This window comes from Aedes albopictus, chromosome 3, assembly GCF_035046485.1.
Source record: "Aedes albopictus strain Foshan chromosome 3, AalbF5, whole genome shotgun sequence".
NCBI lineage: Eukaryota > Metazoa > Arthropoda > Insecta > Diptera > Culicidae > Aedes > Aedes albopictus.
The window spans coordinates 110,302,575-110,320,612 of record NC_085138.1 but is presented as its reverse complement, the minus strand read 5'-3'; the positions used below and the strand labels follow the sequence as shown (position 1 = coordinate 110,320,612).

The following is an 18,038-nucleotide window of genomic DNA, read 5'->3' as shown; positions in this document are numbered from 1 at the left end:
ACATTCGTTAGTTATTTCATAGAACAATGTCAGTTATTATTTTTGCCCTTTTGACACTTATTTCAAACAAGCCAATGACAAATTTTACCATTCAGTAATTCTTTTTGAATGGTAAAAATTGTAATTGTTTTGTAATTCTTTTCTGGCCGGGAATAGTTACTTATCAATGATATCAAAGTACAAATTCACACCATTATTGCCAGTAAACGTAAGGTTCATCAGACCTTATGAATCATGAAAGTTTAGACTAGAGCGTCATGAACTTAATATACATACAACATGAAGGATTCTATAAATCTATATACTCATTTTCATACGATGTACGCCGGCAAAACCCAACTTTTATCTAGATATTCAGAACCCCTAAAAAACGAACAAAATCTTGTTCAACGATACGGTTTCAATGATCCACCCTAATGTAGTAATTCATATACCAGTTACAAATGATTACTACAGATTACTACTCATGAAATAGCAAAACTATTAACAGTGTGATCTAATTATTACCCCATTCAAAACAAATTTTCAAAATGATAACAAATCGCAGCATGGTTTGAAAACATATGAATCAGCAAAACTAGTTTGCTTTAAAGGGGTTGATTTCGGAATGATATGACTGTTTCTATTTCTTTATTCAAGCAGAAAAGTGCAAAACAATCGTCAAATCGCAATTCGCCATAGCTTAGTTTTTTTTTGTATATAGCCAACGCTGGTAGATCTTGCACATTTTACTATAATTACCCCTACCATCTCGAGAATATTCATTCATCAGTTCAAAAAAATGGACGACTTTCTGATAATTAGCCAATGACCATGCAGTTTGTTTAACGCACTTTACAAAATCTCACATTTGGATGCAAATCATTGAACTTCAGTATTTATTTTCGAAACACAAAGAAACAAAAATAGCCCGGCCGGTCTTTGGGGAGCTACGTGATGCGTTTCCTCTGTCGGATGCTGCTAGGCAACCTTCGAAAACGAGTTTACTAAACTCGAAAATGAGGAGCTGCGTGAGCAGCGCGCGACGTGCACGCTTATTTACTCCCCGAAATTTGTGTGAATCAAACAAAACATTCACACAGATCCGGACAGCAGCCAGCAGCCGCAGCGCCACATCACCGATTCATTAGAACCCGGCACGGCAAGGTCGCCTCCTATACCTACCTATCTTTGCAACATTGTTCTGAGGATCAGTCGATTGGCGTTAACGAGTTGGGACGGACTTGGGTGTCGGAACTCCGCAGAACTCGCCGCATAGTGAATACGAACCTGTACGGATAATAGGGAATTGGCGGTCGCGAGTGCTCTTGACTTGAAGGATAACAATGTCGTTAAAGTTTACCGAGAAAAAAGTTCCTTACATCGATCTAGGCGATGGATATCGGGTTTGTCTTCAGGATGACGGTTGTGCGCATGGTGCGGAGTTCGAGCGGGAAGCGCGACAAAGCATAAACGAAACGCCGGAAAATATGAAACGCGGACTGGAGGAAATGCGACGGTTAATTGCAACGGATCGACAGCTTTACATATCTGATGATGCAGATTGGTACTTGAACGTTTATCTACGGGCTGCCAAATATGATGCTCGGGAAGCTTTCAATACATTGCAAACCAATTCGAAACTGAAGTTGAAAAACCCGGAATATTTTGTCAGCTCTGCCTCCGTTAGGCATGTTTTCGAGGAAGGCCTCGTTTGGGTTTTACCAGAGCGGAATCACGATGGATCAGTCATCGTTGTGATTGAGTCTGGAAGTAAGTAATGTATGAACGACAACCGCATGTATCAGGGCTGGAGGTTCACTTCAAAATACAGTGTTGCGAAAGCTTCAAAAACTGTATTGTTTTTGAATTTTTTTTTTTTAATAAAAAGCTAAAAAAAAGATTCAAAAACAATACAACACGAGGTGAATTTTATGTTACCAATTTGGGGTGTTGCCAAAATCGGTAATTTTTTTCTTGTGGATTATTTTCAACTTTTATATGTCAATTTGGCTTGTATTTCAAATATGGACTATTCACAAGTTATAAAACGATCCCTGTAAGTGACGTTCATAAATTACGTCATGATTTGTAAAATTTTCGATTTTGGAAAATTTTATGGATTTAGATTTTTTGAAAAAGAATAAGGCATAAATGCAATTACAAATACAAACGATTTTTCGGTAAAAATTTTTGGTCAAAATTTTTTGTTGCCAAACTCGGTAAAAAAATGTTGCCAAAATCGGTAAGAAATTGTTGCCAAAAGCGGGTGTTGCCAAAATCGGGAAGGAAATGTTGCCAAAAACGGGTTTTGCCAAAATCGGTAAGAAATTGTTGCCAAAAGCGGGTGTTTTCAAAATCGGTAAGAAATTGTTGCCAAAATCGGGAGTAGACAAAAACGGGTGTTGCCAAAATCGGTAAGAAACTGTATCTATATTTTTTCTGGAATTTTAAGGACTTCTTTCTTTTTATATCACGTTTTATCTGTTTACTAAACTACTCTTTGCAGGACGTAAGTTATTTACAGTCCGTAAATAATCACTTTAGGAACCTAGAAAAATCAAATGTGCAACACAACGACCACTGCGAAAATAGGTTAGTCACGATTTTTAATAACATACAATTGGGGGCGGAACCCGAGCAGAGGAGAATATCAAATAAATAACTACGGAAGCACACAACTTGTAGTTATATCTAGTTTTCCATAACATATTTTGTTTGACAATTTCATTTTGTTATGATCGAGCTCTTGGTATACATCCGTTAAATAACATTTCAATAATATGTTTTGTTGTAGGCCAAGTTTAGTTGTTATTGTATTTATTATTAAGAGTGTACATATATTTTATTAACAATAGCACATCAATAATAAGTTTTGAAATTCACATCATTTGAGAATTCTGTTGTTTAGAGCATACAGAACCAGCTTCTCAGCGTGAGTTTTATAAGTACTTGGATAATTATGACCAGATTTTCTGTCCCGCGTATTGAGTTGACAGTTCAGCGAGTTACAAGGTAGGTGTTAGAATTTGAAATGAGCGAGGAAAAGTTAAATTCACGTTTTCTGTCCCGAAATCATTGATCATTTTGATGAATGAATTTTCTCACGCATTGGGTTTGTCATTATTGTTGTGAAAATTTGCGAAAATTTTAAAATTCACAGAGTTGTCATTTCTCAGCTACGTTTGACAGTAATCAAACTTATTTCGTTTAACTGTTGTGCATGAAGTGAAGGCGAACTTGTGTACTTTAGTTGTTGCGAAGTCTTACGCGAAATTTGACTATAGACCATAGATAGCATAAACTTGTGGACCCTTGGTTGAACAATTTGGCTTAAGTGTGTTCTTGCGTAAATTTAGAGTGTACCGAGCGAATATGACGTCACGCAAACTATTGTCGCTATTGATATCGTGACGTCATGCTCGCTTGACTACACGAACTGGCAGTATATTCCAGTTATAATTTCAAAACATATTATGTTCAAGACTTTTTATTCGCACTCCTTTCGTAATTAATACAGTATTTTAAATTACTTTGTTATGCGTTCGATATTATAACTAAAATTTGCTTTTGCATTATTATCAATAACTTTTGAAGTTCAAAATTTGTTATTGAAATAGTCAGTATCAAGCTGTTATTGAAACTAACAAAACAAGTTATTGAATTGGTCTTCCAGGAACATTTTTTTGTTATGTAATTTGTTATTTTGCCACTTATGACAGGCAAGTTTATAACATAATATGTATGTTAAAAACATTTTTTTTCCTCCCCTGTTGGGGAATTTAAGCCACTGCGTCCAATAAGCTGAACTTTTGTGGCATGTCCCGTTTTGATATTCGCATCTAGCCAGCTAATTACCATGTGTCAAGTAATCAGCTTCTGCCACGACGCGTCGTCTCCCAGTCAGGTGCAATGGAATTAATAAACCCCAAGACCTTCCCAGGTTCTGCAGACCAGATCTCACTGGGTTGCAAGCAACCACTATTTAGAAATCTTTGCCTGCGCGTGTATAAAGCATCACAACTGCAAAGCAGAAGTTCCGAGGTTTCACGTTCCGTATTACAGAAACAACAGATTTCACTCTGAATATGGTCAATATTTTTCAAGTGATACCTGCTCGGACAGTGTCCAGTTACTAGGCCAGTGTATGTACATAGAGCTCTCTTGTTGAGCTCTAAGAGCTTTTTGGTTTTATAAGCATTTGGTGTTATAAATCGTTTTGACTGATTGCAATTTTTGACATCCATCCAATTGGATATCACTCTCTGCTCAGCCCAGCATTTCAGATCCATTTTAATTGTACAGTTTGATATTCCGCAGAATGGTTCTGGACCAACAGATTGTAAATTGGAACCACTTTTAGCAAGCTCGTCTGCCATTTCATTCCCTTCAATGCCGCAGTGACCTGGAACCCAGTATAAGTTTACTGAGTTCCCTTGGCACAGCCTGCGCAGTGAAAGAATGCATTCCCAGACAAGCTTTGAAGTACATTTGTAAGCGCACAATGCTTTTAGTGCAGCTTGACTATCTGAGAAAATAGAAATATTTGCATATCTGTATTTTCTCTCAAGGCAGATATTTGCGCATTTCAAAATAGCAAGAATCTCTGCTTGAAAACATATAAATAACTGATTTCGTTACTCAGTTATTTTGCCAAAAGAATACATTATCTTATGCTTCTGTTATTCCCTTCTGCTCGGGAAGATCAGGTATTCCCTGAAAAACAAAAAAGATACGAAAAAAACAACGGAGAAACGACGTTTTCTCAAGATTTCAAACTTGTGATACTATTGGCCCGGTATTCCAGAATATGGTACTAGCACAACAATGCCAAGTATTCACACAATAATCTTTACACAGCTGGTGGTTTCAACTCGGGTCTGAAGCATCATAGAGTGCAAAATGAATCATTGACCTTCAGCGCTTGGGCAGTAACCCGATATAATGAGACATAATGAGTATGTCCCCGTTAATTAGTTCGTCATCCTGCCATCTTGATGGATCTACCGTATTGCCACCCCTCTCAGGCTATCAGCAGGATTAAATCGATCCACACAAATCTCAAAAAAAAATCTACACTGAACTGAGAACAGTTACACACTTTTCGACGTTTTGTCCTTTCGACGTTTTGTCCATTCGACGTTTTGTCCTTTCGACGTTTTGGCATTCGACGTTTTGGCATTCGACGTTTTGTCATTCAACGTTTTGTCACCCATTCCAGTAAAACACCTGTCAAAATCGTATGGAAAAGGTAAACAATGCATTTTTGCTGAACGAGTTCGGTGCTCAGCAGTTTTAATCTCGTCAAAAAATTACCGAACTCGGTAATCAAAATTAAGTGTGTAGGGTTAAAAATCTCGTTAATACAGACAAAAAAAGCATGAATTTTTTTCGACGAAAAAAATACGCTATTCTACTAAAACCGATGATTTTAAGACCCTAGAGGGCTAAAAATGTGTTTAGAACTGCGGTATCTCTACTTGTTTCTGAGTTATTGACAAAAAAAAAACAGCCGAAAATCAGCATTTTTTCTAAGATCCCGAAAGAAACCTACCCTATTTTGTTCAAAAACTTCAAAACGAGTAGAGATTACGCAATTCTAAGCACATTTTTGGACCTTTAGGACTTTAGGGACCAAAAATCATCGGTTTTAATAGAATAGCGTATTTTTTTTCGTCGAAAAAAAAATCATGTTTTTTTAGTCTCATACATTTTTTGGCAACTTTAGGCAACGAGGCTTGCCGAGTTGGATAATTACGACAAGAGCTGTAAAAATCGAGTTCTGCACCGTGTTGCGTACAACGTTTTTTTTTTTTTTTGCAATTTCATAAATTACCGCTTGAGGATAGTTTTTAACAAAACTTTTCCATCAAACTGCATGGCTGATGTTCATAGCCATGTTCAAGAAAGTTTGATCAGAGCAGGTTATACTGTGCAGTTGTCACAATTTTTCAAAACTGCGTCCAGAAAGCATCAAGAAGTTGATCAAAACTGAAAACAGTGCTGTAATGGTTCATTAAGCAACGCAAATCAGTGCTGTAATGAACCATTACAGCACTGCTAATTTGGTGTGGCAAAGTGGGGCTTTTCTTGTCAGATTTGCGTGAGGTAAAATAGCCTATTACGATGAGGGATTGCAAAAAATCCATTACCGAACGCTCAGCAGTTGAGATTTCGGTAAAATTACGAACGCAACTAACTGTGTACCGTAATCTGTAAATTTTCTATTTTTCTGTTCCCCTTAGTAAGCAAGCGTTACATTACTTATATTTTTAAAGCAAGTACTTGTCCTCTGAGTATGTGTTAAGCTACTTGAAAATGTATTTTGAAATTTAAAACATGTTTAAATGGGTTTCCAAGCCTAGTTTTAAGGGTTTGGGTAGCATTGGTCATATAAGTGATCAATATTCGATTGTGTTCAAAGCACCCTTACTTACTAAATTAGACTTCCCTGACTTCAAATATGCTGTCCAAATCAGGGGCCTACATCGTCGAAACCAAAACATGACGCTGAAAGCGAGCGCCCATCAGCATCGGACGGACGCCGACGACGGGAACACTCAAAACAACATGCATGCGCTTCGCTTCATCCGCCCTTCTTGTCACTTTCTTCGACGCAACGACGGGTGGCGGCTCATTTTCACACCGACTGGGATTCAATTGAAATTTTCAAATAGTCTAAAATGTATGTTTGCTTAATATTTTTATGGGTAATAAACTATTTCAGTAAAATATACATAGCATACATTAACATTACACAGATTTGACGGTTGTTACACTCATTAATTGAGTTATAACAGAGAAATTCATTCGATGACGAACGAGCGTGCGTGAGCTTGCGAGTGCGAAACAAAGTGGCATCTGCGACGACGCAGCAGCGTCGGTTCATCGGTGACGATGACAGTCGGGCTGAGCGACGACGACGGCGCCTTGTTTCCATTGACGATTGAAAACATTGTTTACAAACTTCGCCTGAAAATTTCAATTGAAATTGAAAATGTAGGGCCCTGGTCCAAATTCTTACAACTTATTTAGGGGAACTTACGTATTTTCGCCAGTTTTGTTCTCTTCGTCATGGAAGGTTTTTTGAAACCTGTTGAACTCAGAGTTGGCCTCAAATTCTTCCCAATCAAGCCGAGTTATATGCCCAAATTTCAGGCAATTTGACCTACAAAAACCCCTTCATGACGAAGATAACAAACCTGCCGATAATGCCGACTGCGAATATTGCCTTAAAGTAGGCAATGGTTTAAAGAATTGAAAGACTACTTGCTTCTTAACCTTCCGTAACTCGCGCGGTTGACTACCTGCGTCAGCACCACACTAATGCTGAGTACAAAAAGCGAGATTTTTTCAACGTGTTGTACAAAATACAACGGTGCGATCGCTCGAGGGTTAAATGTACAGTGTATCAAACAATTGTCCGTACAGCAAATTTTTTGTCAAAATAATTTTTCATTCAAATGTTAATAACTTTTTTATACGTCAATCAAAAACGCTGAAATTTTGACCAATTATAACCCATATATTAAAGCTCCATTGGTAAAATTTTGAGCGAGATCGAATAAGTTTTCTGAAAGTTATAGAACTTTTAGTAAAACTTATAAGATTTTTGAACATATTTTTAAAACATTATATCTCAATATGTACTCGATGAAATTTTTTCAATTTTTTTTGTGTTACATCTTATACCTAAGTCTTTTATATGCAACCATGTTTAGGGTTTTATGTTCACTACAAAAAATATGAAAAATTTGCGTATATAGTTGACGATGTTTTACAATTTACCATATTTTGCACATATAATCTGCCAAACGTTTTCCCCCAATAAAAGTGCATTAACTGAACGAAAAATTCATAGGACCTACTCTTCATATGTAGTTTAGTAGGTCCTGTATAAAAATATATCATTAAGAGAGTTTAAAAAAATTGAAAACACTTGGCACTTTTATTGATCAAAATATGATAAATTTCCAAATGACACTCTGAACATATACAGATTTTTCATATTTTTTGTAGTGAATACAACACCTTAAACAAAGCTGCATATGAAAGCCTTAGGTCTAAGCTGTAACACAAAAAATATTGAAAAACTTTCATCAAGTACATATTGAGATATAATGTTTTAAAAATGTATTCAAAAATTTTATAACTTTTACTAAAAGTTCTATAACTTTCAGAAAACGTATTCGATCTCGCTCAAAATTTTACCAATGGAGCTTTAATATATGGGTTATAATTGGTCAAAATTTCAGCGTTTTTGATTGACGCATAAAAAAGTTATAATCATTTAAATGAAAAATTATTTTGACCAAAAAATTGCTGTACGGACAATTGTTTGATACACTGTATGCTTATGCCGTACCTTTTCTGATATATCATCAAAATTGTAATTTTAGTAATTTCATATTACGCTTTACAAAGCACAAATAAATAATTAAAATTTGTATTATATTGAAGCGAATTTCCATTGCTTCTAGTTGACAAGTTTTTAGTTTAAAATCGATAAATTTCAAAATTTATGGACAGTTTTTTTTCATAATGAGTAGTTTCACGATTACATAATTGAGCCATTTGATATTAATTTCGCAATGTTTTGGAAAAAGTGTGAAAAAATCGAGATGAAGCCCGTGAATTTGACGAAAAGTGATTAAAACGATTCACTAGAAAACCGAAAAACCACTGAGGCCCTGATAAAAGTTCACCCGAATCAGATCATAAATGATAAAGATTTAGCCCCAGTTCAGTATTCGTAAGGAAAAAAAATGCTACACGCTAAAACCACTCAGCACCTAGAATGTGTAAGCCCTACTCATAAGTGCATAATTTTCAGACCACACAAAAATGTGTAACAGTTACACATTCTCGAAAACAGCTCGTACACTCGTCTAGATGCGAAATGTCGATATTTTTTTTGTTTTCCAAGGTCACTAGAAAACCTAGCTAGATTGTTGTATATTTTTTTTGGGAATTCAACGATTTTGCGGACACAGGAGCTGATTTTGTAAATGTGCAAGGGTTACACATTTTTGGTGTAGTCTGGAAATTGTGCACTTTAGTGTTGAGCGGCGTAACCGTGTACAAATTGACTGCTGTTACTATAGAGTTGTTGTATCTGTCTTTTCCCAAACTTTTTCTGACACGTGATTTGAATTTTTATATTGATTCTAATTAAAAGAATCAATTGAAATGTTAATTAGATTTTCATTGTTGTTATGAGTGTGTAGTGCTAAATACAAATGTTCACAGCATCACATTTGTATTTAGCACTACACACTTCTGATCTGCGTCTTGATCGAGTTTATTGTATATTAAAGTGTAGCCAGTCAAAAAAACACCCATAGAATGCCGGCAGGCTAGACGGGTACCCGCAAACTGAAATGTTGATATATTCGCCAATTTTCAACCGATTCTAGAACCCTTCGGCTCATTCAATTAAAAACTCATCTTCTATCGAACTTTTGTCTGAATGGTATCTGGTCACATTGGCATCCAAAAGTTAGAGAACCAGACCAAAGTATTGAAAGTTTTCGATCTTTTCTACTGCTTATCCAACCGTTTTAAAGCTAAAGGGAATGTCCGTATTGATATCAAACAATTTGGTCTTGAGTAGCGTTCAGTCAGGTTATTGAACCTCTCTGTATGCAGTTCCGGATTTGGAGGGGTCAGAGCCCCGGCCATCCACATTTCAGGGACCTCCACAAAATTTCACTTCGGAAAACAATAGTAAAACAAGAAAGTAAATAAAAACAAGTAGTGTAAGAAATTTCTCTTGATTATAGTTTTGTCATAAGAACTTCGAATTACTGTCTGCTGGCAAAATGTATGTGATATGTTGTGAGCTATTCATTAAATTTGAAATTTCGCCTCCAAAACTTTCTTTTTCATGCAAATTCTTAAGAAAACTTTCCGCAAATCCTGAAGAATTAAAGCAAATGATTTTGATGAGTTTCAGTCCTATTTTATGAGTAGAGATTTTTCGTTTTTTTTTTTGTTTTTATTTATGTGTATTTTAACATAACGCTAATTCTACACTTAAAGAGTTGAGAGATTTGATTACTGTAATAATGAAGAATCCATGGCAAGCTCTTGATATACCGTAGTGCGGGGCTTGTTTTTACACTTTTTCATGATTTTTCAACTTTATGACATTATAATTCCCAGTGTACTGAATGAATTTCCATAATTTTTACACATAATAATCGTGAGTAAGTATGTAGGATGTATGCAAAATTTGAACTAAATCCATCAAAAAATAAAAAAGTTGTTTATACACCAATCGGACACATCTCATACAGAATCGGATGGGGGCTACTTTGAACACTTCAACAAACAAACAAAACAGCATTTAAAATTCCAGGGTTATTTAGAAAACCATTTTGTACCAACACTGTAGTAACTATATCATATATGATTTCAATAAATAAATGCGTTTTTTGCTGGTTCTGTGCTACCTTAGGTATTATGAACAGCGTGATATTGTAATATAAACAGCCTTAAAAAAGGATCATCAATCATGTATTTAGCTGAAACGGTCATTTATAATGTATAACGATACAAATATTCGATTGTATATGCTACGTTGATACATCTTGAATGAATTGATCCACCCTTTGGAATTTATGAACTGTAGAAACAATTTTATCAATTTATCAATAAATTCCTCCAGAAACACCTTCAAAAGCTCCTCCAGGATCTCTTCCCTTTCAGGAATTCCTGCCACAATTTCTCCAGATTTTCCTCCAGATATTTTTCCAGGGATTCCAGGGTTGATTCCAGGAATTCCTCCAGGTTCCTCCTGAGATTCCTCCAGGAATTTCTCCATAGATTCCTCCAGGGATGTCTCCAGGAATCCCTTCAGGATACTTCCTGGAATTACTCAAGGGATTCAGTCAGAGATTCCTCCAGGAATGCCTCTAGGAATTCATCCTTCTAGGAATTCATCCTTCAGAGATTCTTCCAGGGATTCCTCCAGGGATTCCTACAATAATTCTTCCAGGGATTCCTCCAGGAATTTCCAGGGATTCCTCAAGGAATTCCTCCAGGTAGTTCTCCAGGAATTTCTACAGAAATTTCTCCAGGGATTCTTACAAGGATTTTTTCCAATAATTCCTTCGGGAATTTATTTAGAAGATTCTCTAGAAATTCTTCAAAAAAATCTCCAGGATTTTTTTTTTCAGAAATTCTTTTAGGCATTCCTCCAGGGTATTCTCCAGGACTTACTCCAGGGATTCCTCCAGGAAGACCTCCAGAGATTCCTCTAGGTATTCGTCCAAAGATTCCTCCATAAATTTCTACGGAAAATCCTCAAAGGGTTGCTTCAGGAATTCCCCCAAAACTTAGTGTTTTGCACTTTTCATATTTTTTTATTAAAACAATATAAAAATGTGACCTTGGATGTGCCGGAAAAGTTTGTCGAAGATCTCAAAGTGATCCGATACTTGTGATAAATGTTATTAGCTATAGATCGTTTGATAGTGCTGAACATTTAGCATATAAAGGAATACCAATACTAATAACATTTCACTATTATTGGCTAGAATAAACAAAGGGTCCGACCTGAATTAACGACCCATTAAAGAAAATCAGGCCAAACATTTCAATAGGTGCTATCTGCATTTGAGAGGCTCTCTTTGTTCACTTTCTCTTTCAATTATTGCAAGGTAATGGTACACTTTTCAACTATTTTTGCAGTCCAAATCAAAAGACGATTATTTCGACCATTGTTCAATGCAAGGAGACAATCATAAATACAAATAAACAGCTGAGATATTAACGGAAGAGAGGGAAACCAAAGAGAGCCTCTCTTCTGCAGATAAGACCTTTAGACATGTTTGGCCTGAAATATCGAAGATATTACTTTTTTCACAAGCGTCGGATAATTTTGCGATCCCTCCAACAAAGTATTTCGATATATCTCAGTTTGAATTTTAACACATTAGAGAATAAATAGAAATATGCCAAAAGAACGTCATTAAACGTAACCAAATTTTGCACAGTATTTCCGAACACTAAAATCGACCTTTCTAACCCAGTCTAATGTATGTATAGTGTATACATTCAAATCATTGTTTTATTTCACATGGAATAACTCGCATGTCCGGTTTTAAAACTAAAAACTCTCTCTCGCTCTCCGGCTTTCTTCCCCCCACACAGAGCGCTGGAATCCCTCCAAGGTGTCGGTCGTGCAACTGAACGCCGCCGTCAACGCGGTCATCGCCGTGCTCACTACCAGCGAGGAAGCCCAACTGCACGGGTGCATTCTGCTGTTCGACGTGGACGGTCTCTCGATGTCCCACATAATGCAATTTACGCCCAAATCGACCGGCATCATGTTGACGTTGATCGAAAAATGCTCCCCCATCCGAGTGCTCACGACTCAGACCATCAACACCGGTGCGATCTACAGCTTCCTATTTGCCATCATCAAACCTCTTCAGACGAAACGAATGCGCGAAATGACGGTGCTCCACGGCCGCAATTTGGCCCCCCTCGGCAAGTACATTAGCCCGGAGATTTTACCGCCGCGGTTTGGCGGCACCTCGAAAGCACCTCTCTGCGACGGAAGACTATTTGCCGAGCTAATGATGCAGTACGATAGCTGGATAGAGAAGTGTAAGTACAGAATGATTTTTTTTTGCGTCGCACTTGAGTTGAACAAAACCAGAAGAGAAGACTTTGTTTGATTAACTTTTTTGTCAATCCGGAATTAATGGATGTTGACGTCGTTAGGCAGCTTTAGTCAACATCATTGAAGAAACCCGACAATGACGCATATTTTTTGATGATTGATCGAAGCTGGAAAGAAGAAGACAACTTAGGGATCCATATGAGACCACATCGCAAGAACCCATGTATTTTAATAGGCATTACTTCAAGTACTTTTCTGGGTATTATTTCAAAGAAGACTACCGAATTGGGTCCAAAGTTCGGACTCTGAATTAACACATAAGACATGTTTGTATTTACATCCATGAGTTAATCGTAGTTTACCTATTTTGCTATAAGGTACACCGGGGCAAGTTGAAACGGGTGAGGCAAGATGAAACAGCGGGTTCATATGATATTTTCTAATGAAGATAAACAATTTGATTGCCATAACACATTCTTTTTGATTCAAACAATGTTTTAACGAATTATAAATTTACAAATTGCATTGATATCTATTTTGAAACTTCGCGTTTCAACTTGCCCCGGTGTACCTTAGCGTTAATTTACCCCATCGTCGAGCATGCTATAATGCCTTCTTAGCTCTGGACTCTATACCTTCTAAGTAGCCTAAGTAGTAGGGTCTCCAGTTAGCCCTGTGGTTAAGGCTATGGATCGCAATCCGGAGACGGCGGGTTCGTTTCCAGTTCCGGTCGGGAAAATTTTCTCGACTCTCTGGGCATAGTGTATCATTGTGCTTGCCTCACAATATGCAAATTAATGCAATGACAGGCAAAGAAAGTCCTTCACTTAATAACTGTGGAAGTGCTCAATGAACACTGAGTTGAAGAGAGGAAGGCCTGGTAGTTCATAAAACTATCATAAATATAACTTCTGATTTGGTTTAACTTTTTTTAGAAACTGTTCAACATTTGGGTAGTTTTCAACAATTAGCGAATCACCCTACCCTTCCGTGTAGCAAGATCCGTCTTACAAACAATTGAACCAGCCTAAGCAATTACGATAATGAACTGATGATCAACCATGACCAACAATCTTTTTTGTGCCTCCTTTCTTGAAGGTCAAGAGAAGAAAAATAAATCCATTCGCAATTGCTGGAGATTAATATGGTAAAATGTTTTTGCGTCTATAAAAATTAAAATGCGCCATCAAAATGAAAATGTAATGAAGTCGTGCACAAATTAAAAAAAAAACGTTTGTTTTCTCCATAACAAGAAAACAAAAAAAAAAGAAAAAAGAAAACATCGTATTTGGTCCATACTCCATTAGGAAATCCGACATTTCACCAAACTGAATACAAATTTACATAAATTACTGAAATTCAATTTTATGCATTTAAAGCAACAATGGATTCGGGGCCCGTGGCGTAGTGGCTACACGTTCACTTCATAAGTGGATGATCATGGGTTCGATCCCAGCCCCGGCGCTTGTAATTTTTCGTCAGTTGCTCTTCCCCTTGAGAGCGACTGACAACTGACCCTTTTCTGAGCATATGCTCTAACGGACCCGGAAACTTGGATACCGGCTAACGGCAACTCATAATGGACCCCCCAATCGGGCTGCCAATTGGCCAGCTGCCCTAGTGGACAAAAGTGCTGTAAATTAGGTTAAGTGGTTGAAGAATAAAAAAGCAACAATGGTCTAGGGTGACGACGGGTATTATCGGCAGGTTTGTTCTCTTTGTCATGGGGGGTTTTTGTGGGCCGAATTACCTGAAATTTGAGCATATAACTCAACTTGGTTGGGAAGGATTTGTGGCCAACTGTGAGACCTATAGATTTAAAAAAAAACCCTTATGACGAAGAGAACAAAACTTCCGAGAATGCGTAAGTTCCCCTAATTACACAGCGTAACAAAAATTAACTTTTGGTCTGTCTCAAGAGCAAACGTATGTGTCTCTGACAGATTTTGGGCCGCTGAATCCGAATCCGGGCTCAGATTTGCTCCAGCACGTCACAATTTTGCGCTATACCTCAATTTATAGGGCAAAATATGCGATTTTGGGCTTTTTATAACTGCAAGCCAATAAGCGTAGAAATATTTTTTTAACCAATCAAAGGGTAAATTGGTCAATTAACATCTAAATTAAAGACTCATGCAAAATATGTCGTTTTACTAAATCGAATTTGATAGTTTTGAGCGATTTATGTTAGGTACGATATTTCCCATACAAGTCGCCCTCCAAAAGTTGCATGCAAGTTTAGATACTGATATAAAATGATTAAATCTATCAAATTTGATTTGGTAAAAGGAAATATTTTGCATGAGTCATTAATTTAGATGGTTATTGACCAATTTATCCTTTGATTGCTTAAAAATTATATTTCCATGCTTAATGGCTTGCAATCAAAAAAGCCCAAAATCGCATATTTTGCCCTATAAATTGAGGTATAGAGCAAATTTGTGACGTGCTGGAGCAAATCTGAGCCCGGATTCGGATTCAGCGGCCCAAAATCTGTCAGAAACACATAAGTTAGCTCTTGAGACAAAAAAATGTTGCGCTGTGTTATGAATCATGCTTTTTTCATGTTTCATTCAACTTCTAAATATGCATGTTTCACAGTTACATTTTTATGGAGCAGTTTTGTTCGTTACCTTTTAATGGAGAATTATTGAATTTTGTTTTGGTAGAATGTTTTCCTACCGTTACAATTTTCGTAGATTATGACATTTTGATTTATTGACGGAGAATACTGTACACTGTATTGATACAAAACTTTATTATGGGCGCCTTAAATAGGCTGCCAATCAATATCAATCTACTGCCGGCCACCGCATGTACGCTGACAATCAATTTTGGAGAATCGGGCCTACGAATCGAACATGAAGAGAATCAGAACAAAAACTGCACAAGCATCGAATAATGCATTGCGGTAGTTCTCGTGTCTTCCATAAAGACAACGAAAGCAAAAATGCGCAATGTAGGCACAGTCAATGCTAAAATGTGGGCAATAACGTTCTTACAAATTCGTAACAAATAGCTGAAACTGACAGACCCATAGAATGTTTAGTTCCATTTAATATACATTCTGAAAGACCAGACTACTAAAACTCAAAAGCCAGTTCCTAGATGCATCTACTGGAATTTTGTATGGGAAAACCTATGTTTACAGTCTTTTTCGAAAGGTGCTAAAATTTCTCTGATTCTTCGTAACCAATGTCGTAAATGTATCGCGTGTAGCAAACAATGTCTTTCGGCAAGCGATGCCTAAGTTCCATAAGCATCGAAACCCTTTGTGGTCTTCGATAAAATTTTTCGGCACATCCTCGGCTTTACTGCATGTTATGACATCGAGAGTAATTTTTTTCTTCTAGATTTTTGGTTTTGTGTGGTAAAAAGCAGATAAAAGCTAATAGAAACCCGAGCAAAGGCGGATAACTAAGTGATATCACTTTGATAATTAACTATGCTGTCGGTATTATCATTTTGTTATTTTTGTTATCATCTTTTCCAATTGATGATAATCAGATGATAACAATTTTAGTTATCAATAATTTTGGTCTATAAATACAAAATGATGACAAAATATGTTATCAGTTTCCAAACGCACATGTCAAAGCTTTCCCAAAACTGAGGGTCTGGTGGACCTCAAATCTAAAAATAGATTTCGCTTTCCATCTTCTACTCTCCCTCTCACTGAGTCCCGTTGGTATAGGGGCTATCGGCTGCGACCGATAGTCACTCGATGAGGGTTCGAGACCCACTGAGCACAATAGTTGAAAACATGGGTTATAATAATTTATTTATTTATTTATTTATTTATATATTTTATGCTTCATCTGACTGTGAGTCTTAATGAAGCCTGATAGGGAAAAGCCTATTAGAGATCGTTTAGCTATCTCTAATAGGCATAAAAACCCTATATTATGAATGACAGTAGAGATAACCAAACATACCGAATCAATAAAAGCTTACATGACAAACATAAAATAAAAAAGTAAATACAATAGTTTAACAATGATCAGATACTAAAAACAAATCTACAATTCTATACTAAATAGCTTAATTAATTGGAAACCCTATCGTACAATCTACGTTTGAAAGTAGCAGCGGATATGTTAAAATCGAAAAGATCAAACATGTCGTTGAACTTTACTATTACTTTAGAGCTTTTAGTAGAACTTGTTACTTCAGACTCTAGTTTAATTTAAAAACACTTCACTAATACTTTACTTTTGCAAAAGAAAATAAAAAATGAATAACTCTTTTAAAGAAAAACTAGAAAGGACGAGCAAATTCCTTTTAATTCTACTACTGTGCTTATCTTCGGACAGATAGGCCTATTTCGTCTGTGACTTACAGACTTCTTCAGTGTCAAGTGCTCGACTGAAGAAAACCTCGCATTCGTTGTGGTATTTATACTAGAAGTGTATGTGTAGGTACGTGTGTGGGTAAAAGTGTAGGTATAAAATGTAGGTACAAAATTGTAGGTACAGATTTGTAAAAAAAGGGTTGTATCTACCTGTTAGAAAACAGGGTGTCAATAAGATACCTAAAGCTTTGGTAGGTAGTCAATTGGTGTTTGTTGTGTTATTTTTTCCTGCCGATTTGGTAGGTAGTCAATTTGTGTTTTGTGTATTGTGTAATGTTTTGTGTGTGTTAGGTAAAAATTTAAACAGCCACGTGTATCCATTGCCCTGATCCTTGTTAAGTAGTTTTTTATTGTTTTGTTTGTAAATTTCTAAACTTTCTGCAATATCAAGTTTCCATGGGTTTGTAATGTGTCGTAAGAGTTTAATATTTGAAGTATTCAAAAAATGTCCTTCATTGAAAATATGTTCAGCAACTTTAGATTTAAAATGGTGAATGAGTCCCTTGTCTGTGTCTTTGTGTGCTTTTGATACTTCCGTTATGTGTTCTTTGAATCGTGTGTTGAGTGTGCGTTTTGTTTGTCCTATGTATATTTTGTCACAGTGATTACATGTTATTTTGTAAACACCAGATTTTGTTAAGTTGTCCAACGGGTCTTTCGTGGATCCTAAGAGAGTTTGAAGTTGGTTAGCTTTGCTTGTGAAAACTAATTCAAAACCAAACTTTCTGAGAATTGGTCGGAGTTTTTTGGTGTCATTGTTGTAGTTCACAATTATCCGTTTAAGTGTAGGTTCTGTCCGTGTCAGTGTAGTCAAAGAACGTCTGTATTGTTGTTGTGTCTTTTTGTTGATGATCTGTTGTATTGTTTGTTTTGTGTAACCGTTCAACTGTGCTGTTTCGAAAATGTAATTAAGTTCTTTCGTTTTTCCTGTTTCACTAAGTGGAAGTGTCTGCATTCGGTGTATCATGTGATTGAAGGATGCAATTTTGTGTTGATGTGAGTGATTTGATGAATTTGGAATAGTGCGTTGAGTGTGTGTCGGTTTTCTGTAAATTTCGAAGGAAAGTGTTGATTCTT

At 36.5% G+C, this 18,038-nt stretch overlaps 1 protein-coding gene across 1 annotated transcript in view; it reads left to right on the top strand.

Annotated features, from left to right (window-relative positions):
* Positions 1 to 915: 915 nt before the first annotated feature.
* The window catches only part of LOC109423422 (alpha-tocopherol transfer protein-like), a 36,948-nt gene continuing 19,825 nt past the window's right edge, over positions 916 to 18,038 (top strand). The window contains exons 1-2 of the mRNA XM_019698405.3: positions 916 to 1,752; positions 12,136 to 12,594. Of these exons, the coding sequence (XP_019553950.3) occupies positions 1,326 to 1,752; positions 12,136 to 12,594 (886 nt within the window). The 5' untranslated portion in view covers positions 916 to 1,325. The remainder of the gene's footprint in view (positions 1,753 to 12,135; positions 12,595 to 18,038) is intronic.